Source organism: Cololabis saira, chromosome 17, assembly GCF_033807715.1.
Source record: "Cololabis saira isolate AMF1-May2022 chromosome 17, fColSai1.1, whole genome shotgun sequence".
NCBI lineage: Eukaryota > Metazoa > Chordata > Actinopteri > Beloniformes > Belonidae > Cololabis > Cololabis saira.
The window spans coordinates 19,771,947-19,777,634 of NC_084603.1; the positions used below are offsets into that span (position 1 = coordinate 19,771,947).

The following is a 5,688-nucleotide window of genomic DNA, read 5'->3' on the forward strand; positions in this document are numbered from 1 at the left end:
AAGTTCGCACACACCTACATACAGTACTTGCACACTACTTGATGTTTCTGTCTCTTGGGATTGCTACAGCTGTCACTACTGCTTTCCTCCAGCGTTTGTCAACTCCAACAATGTCTGGCTGGTTAGTCTTCACCAGTTATCATTTTGGATTTAGAAATCCCTTTGGATCTTGGCTCTTTCATTCTCTGCCACTCATGAAGTCACCACCCTTAGCCTTGATGTTCCTGCAAATTCTTCCAGTTCGTTGGTTGTAACGTTCCATGTATCCCTCATCTGCCTGCATCTTATACCACACTGTTATGTGGATTGTCTCAGGGGCATCTTTGCAAAGCGTAAATCTTTTTTAAGGAAAGGAACCCTTGAGTGAAAAATCTAACTCCATCTTCCAAGATCTAACCCACTCTACATTTAAAACATGTGCAGTGTCCTACTTTGCAACTATTTTCTTGCTGTAATTTTTGTTAATGCAGTAAGTTTGGCATTTTCTTTTTAACTCAACTGCATTTATTGTTTCCTTCTTTGATTCCTCCATTTCATAACATCAACATTTTTGATTCATTGCTTTAGTTGTATTATAGATTGAGCTGTTTAACTACTTGCTCTCTTCATCAGCCCCGATATTTGAAATTCTCTACTAACCCAGAAATGTACACTTAAAGAAAACGAAGAACACTCTTTTGTAATGTTTATTTTCATCACACATTGTTATAGTTGCTCACAATCAAGCATTGGTCACCTTCCCACTGAGAACAAAGAAAACTGCAAATACTGAGGGGAGTAATAATTAACAGAACCCAGGCATGGTGCAATCACATAGCTGAAACCAGGTGTAAAACAAAGATGAAGATGTAAAATCCAACAGAATAAACCAAAGTAGAAACCATTTCGAAGTAAAGAAAAAAAAAGGAAATATGTAACTAAAACACAGAACGATAAAACCCAAAATACACAGTCCAGACTAAAAAAAAGAAAAAAATGAAGAAAACCAAAACAAAATAAACTTAAAAATTTAAGTAAAGAAGTTATAACCTTCAGGGTTATCTACATGGTCCAGGTTGTAGCTCGGGGTGGACGTGGTTGAATTGTCTGCATTTGATATAAGGCAACACAGCAAACCGAGCACAACTGAATGCTTTATAACGTAAGAATGTGTCTGAAAATGTTTCCTCAACTTGAAGGTTTTCTGGAAAACTTAAAGTTCCCCACAAAAATCCTGTATTTCTCAACTCTGAAACTAAAAACCAGTTGGGAGGTAAAATAGTCTGCTTTTAGTGCAAATAATTCACACCATCATTGGAGTGTCACTCCAGGCTTCAAACGTGAATGCATGAGTATGTTGCATCAGGTCATAACGGTTAACAAAATGTATATTTAATAATCTGTCTTCATTTCAGTAGTGCTGACTAAGTCACGATGTTCAAGTCTCCATCAGCCTTGAGAAGTTTGTGTTACAGCTGGTCTGTATAGTAAACTGAACCTTTATTAAAAGAGATGAATAAGAATTTTTCAATTTGTCCTTCTGTGCACATCAAGGCCTTGTTATTTTCGTTCCTGCAGCAGATGCACCGAAAAGTCATTTTCAATAAATAAAGCTTTGGTGAAAATGAAGGTTGCATATGAAATTATTTCCCAATGACTCTTGCTTGAATTGGGTTTAAAGATTCCAGTTAGGATAATGCAATCCGCCACCTGTTCTGCTGTATGACACAGGATTTACATCGCAATCACTGATCTTCTCTGGACTATAAAATAAAAACACGAAAATAGTGTCTCATCATTAAATCAAGTTAAAGTTAAAGGTCCTGGTGTTGGTATTTCAGCCCAAGTTCAGCCAGTGAAATGACATTTGACTCATCGTTCCTGATGCAATCATGTGTTAGACACGACTCCCTCCTTTTTTTCTGGCGGTGCTCAGTCTTGCCACACACAAGCAGATAAAAGTGTACATATATCTCAGTCTGAACGGTTTTTATTTAGTGGCATCCAATTAGTGTAAATGCAATAATGAAGGAATTAACACATTTTCAAGATAATGGCTAAACATTAAGTACATACAATGCATTTCATTGTACTAAAAGTGGAAGCACAAATAAGTACATTTATAATGTAGTTAGTAAAAGAAGGGGTCATGTTCATAATGAGTTTGCCATACACTGATAAACTAAATTAGTTTATAATTGCTGACTTAAATCACATCATTTGTAACACATTTCACCACAGCATTAGTGTCATTAGTAAGAGGTATTTAGCAGAATGCATAAGGCAGTTCCTGAGAGACAACCATCACAAAAAGCTGTGAGATCTTGAGCCCGTTAGTGACTTATTCTGAATATGAAGAAATTACACTTTTAACATGTAACAGTGCAATGCTGGTGTAGTGCCAGTGGTCATAAGAACAATTATTATTATCATCATTGTTATGGCAGTATGAGACGTTATATTCTCTCTCAACCTGAAACATGGTTTCAGTGCAACCTGGAGCGGGAACTGTGTCCATGTTGTTTCTCGGAGGTTTATTTAGCCGTGCTGTGTTTTTTGGTCAGTGGAGTATTTGGTGGAGGTATCTCTCGGGGTTGCTTTCTCCTCTCCTCCTCACTCCTGAGCCAGTTCTAATTTGTCTCTCTGATGTTCCTTCAGGACCTTGGCTCTCACTTCGTACCTCTGTAGCTGCTCTTCCTGTTGCCCCTCCAGGGGTGGGTGTGCAGAGCTCTGAACTTATCTGTGCTCCTGCTTCAGAATCACTCTCCTCGTCCGCATCCTCCCCCTGGATGCTTGACGAGCTCTCGCCAATCCTAAGAGACGAAGATCATTTACTACCAAGTCAAACTGTTGAACTCTGCAAAAGTACATGAGGTTGTAGGTGTTTTTACCTGAGGTGATTGAAGGACCGTAGCCAGTGTGAGCCAAGTGCATCCCTCCCATTAGCCCTCAACCCTCTCCTTTGACTGCGAGCCTTCAGTCCTATTAAGGCTCGAGCTAGTTCAGCCTCATCGCCAAGTCCCCAAACCAGCTGGGCCCTCTGCTCTGCATCCTGATCCCCTGCTGCCCTGAACAGGCGTTGAAGCTGCCACAGATTGACATTACTGAAAATGTTTCCTGAGCCAGCCTTCCGGCTCCTCCTCTCAGCAAGGCGCCACAGCGAGGGAGGGCCCGTCATAACAGAGGATGACGGGGAAGCTGAGGTGGTATCCATCGAGAGCAACAAAGGAAAATGTGGCACACAAAGACTCTACCCTGCGGAGAAAGAATCAATATTAGAAAAGTGCTTGGGATGTGCAGTTTAAATTTGACAAAACATTACACTAACGGTTATGACTGTGATGGAAATGTCGTAAGCAGGTTACTCCTAAATGAACGGCATTTCAGGACGTGGCATCAGGCTCACGAGTGCCGGCAGGTCTATCAATAACAGAAGCTCTCTGGAGAAAAACACTGCGAGTCGGCTGTGACCCTGGGAGTCTGCTCCGATTCTTTAATCCTACAAGAAGGCAGGTGATGATCAGCACTTTAAAGCCCATTACTTCACAGATGGTACCGTAACCTCTTTTCACACACACATGCCCCTAAGTGCGTCACATACAAGTAAGTATTAACTGAATGACCGAGGTCACGATTAGACATACCGGCCTGCAGCTCCGCTAAAAATAAAGATTATTTTAGCCATAGATAACACAACACAAGGAGTATGATTTATTCAATCGCCGAATTCATCAAAAACAACCACGTTCCCTCTCTTCTTCATGAGCGTGCTCTAATTTACTGGACTTATTAGTGAAATGCACCAACTAGAACAAACCTAATAATTACCAATTATATCAACAAGTGTTATATTTTTGTGCAACCCAAAAAGTGATAAATGTGGCAGTTAAATCATTTTATTAATTAATAACCTACTGTCCCCTAAAGTAATGAATCCTTACCACATCATTAGCTAAAATATGATCAGTCATTTATAAAGATAAGTTTTATATTCAAATGTGCAATTTGGACCAATTTCTTGTAAATTTTCCAGTAAAAACAGTATAATAACTTATCCACTCTTCAGATAAATATATTCTTTAAATAGTTTCAATTTACTTGGGGGGGGGAAAAACTTTATAAAAGTATAAGTAAACAAAGGATCAATTGTGAATTTATTTACACTTGGTAACTAATAAATGATTTATTTTTTTTTACCTCATACTGCTGCACCTTCAATTCTTTAATTGTATATATGTCAATAAGTGCCACATTTGTTTATTTACTGTTTGATATTCTAAATCAAATTCCTTGTTGGACAATGTTCGAACCTGGCCAATAAAAATGATTCTGATTCTGATTTGGCTTTTGGCGTTTGTTGTGTTAGTGGGATATCGTTGATTTGGTTGATTAGGAGTCATCCAATAAGAACCATTAAGAAACTGTTTTTTGATTATCAAAGATTCAATCATTCCTAAATTATTTTTACTTGGTGTTTAAAGTTTCTCCATAACTTTGAACTTGTTTCATGAAGGCAAGGCTGTCCTGGTTATAGATGAATCAAGACTCACGAGTTTACAACTGGGTCAATCATCACAATGAGTTCACGTGAAAGACAATGACCTCTTGTGTTCAGCGCACGTCGTGGCTCATTTGACATGTGTGTGACTCTTAAACATAGATTATTGTCGATGCATCTCATAATTATACATCCATGTCATTTTAGGACATGCATCTGAATTGAAAATAAACATTAGATCTATTTCTTAGCATAAGCAGGAGATCATTGTCTACCAGCTGGAATCTGATGTAAATGTTTGCAAAACAAATCGGGCCGATAGCGTGAAGAATCTACTCCATCATTTAAAAAGCAAAGAAACGATCAATTTTAGTAAAGTAAATCAGAGGTTGATCCATGCTTTGTTGCTTACCCGGTCGGCTAACAAAAGAAAAAAAAAAAGCTATGGCGAATCGTCGAAGAGTCACGTGAAGCAATGAAAGAGGATTTTCTTACCAGAAAATAATTCAGTCCCTTCGTGCAGCACGTATCACCGAACCATTTCAAGTAAAAACTCTCAAATTCGTGTACACAATGTTTGCGGAGCTTCACCCGAAACCGAATCGTGTTGTTGAGCAGAGTGTCGCTCAATATTCAATGTCGTCGAGAACGACCAATGAGGATGCAGCGACGCTCTCGGTGTCTTTGCCAGCAGGGGGCGTGGCTTCTGGCCCCGCCCCCTGCTGGCCCCGCCCCCGGCCACGTAGCTGCAGCCTATGACGTCAGCATCCTGGCTGGCGCGGGGAGCGTCTGTCGATTAAGCCTGATTTATGGTTCCGCGTAAAATCGACGTAGCCATACGCCGTAGGGTACGGCGACCCTACGGCGTAGGGTCTGCGTTGGTGTAACGCGGACCCATAAATCAGCCTTTATGGCAGAAAAAAAAGCACACGTGAGGATCTCGAGCCCACAGACGCAAGCAGAATGACGCAGGAGGCTCATAAACAAAATACACAGAGCCAGTATTATTATACATGCTCAGACCTGTGTGTGTGGATAGATAAGATAGCTAGATGGATAGTATTTGCCTTTTTTTCCTTACAAACTTTCTTTTTGTCTCGCTCGGTGCAAAATAACAGTAATGCTGTGTTCCATTTACCACGGAAGTCGGAACTCGGAACTGGGAATGACGTCACAGCCGAGTTATCAGCGTTCCAGTTACAAAGTAGCTA

General features: G+C 40.1%; 1 protein-coding gene across 2 annotated transcripts; it reads right to left on the reverse strand.

Moving 5' to 3' along the window:
- Nucleotides 1-672: 672 nt before the first annotated feature.
- Nucleotides 673-5,133, reverse strand: LOC133463732 (arginine vasopressin-induced protein 1-like). 2 transcript variants are annotated; one of them, XM_061745444.1, is made up of 3 exons: nt 4,973-5,133; nt 2,871-3,229; nt 673-2,792 (listed from the first exon to the last, which is right to left on the reverse strand). In XM_061745444.1, the coding sequence occupies exons 2-3, from the start codon at nt 3,191-3,193 to the stop codon at nt 2,540-2,542; spliced, it is 576 nt and encodes a 191-aa protein (XP_061601428.1). In that variant the 5' UTR covers nt 3,194-3,229; nt 4,973-5,133; the 3' UTR covers nt 673-2,539. The 2 variants fall into 2 exon arrangements, with proteins under 2 accessions (XP_061601428.1, XP_061601427.1); XM_061745443.1 differs by having other exon boundaries at nt 2,871-3,234.
- Nucleotides 5,134-5,688: the final 555 nt, after the last annotated feature.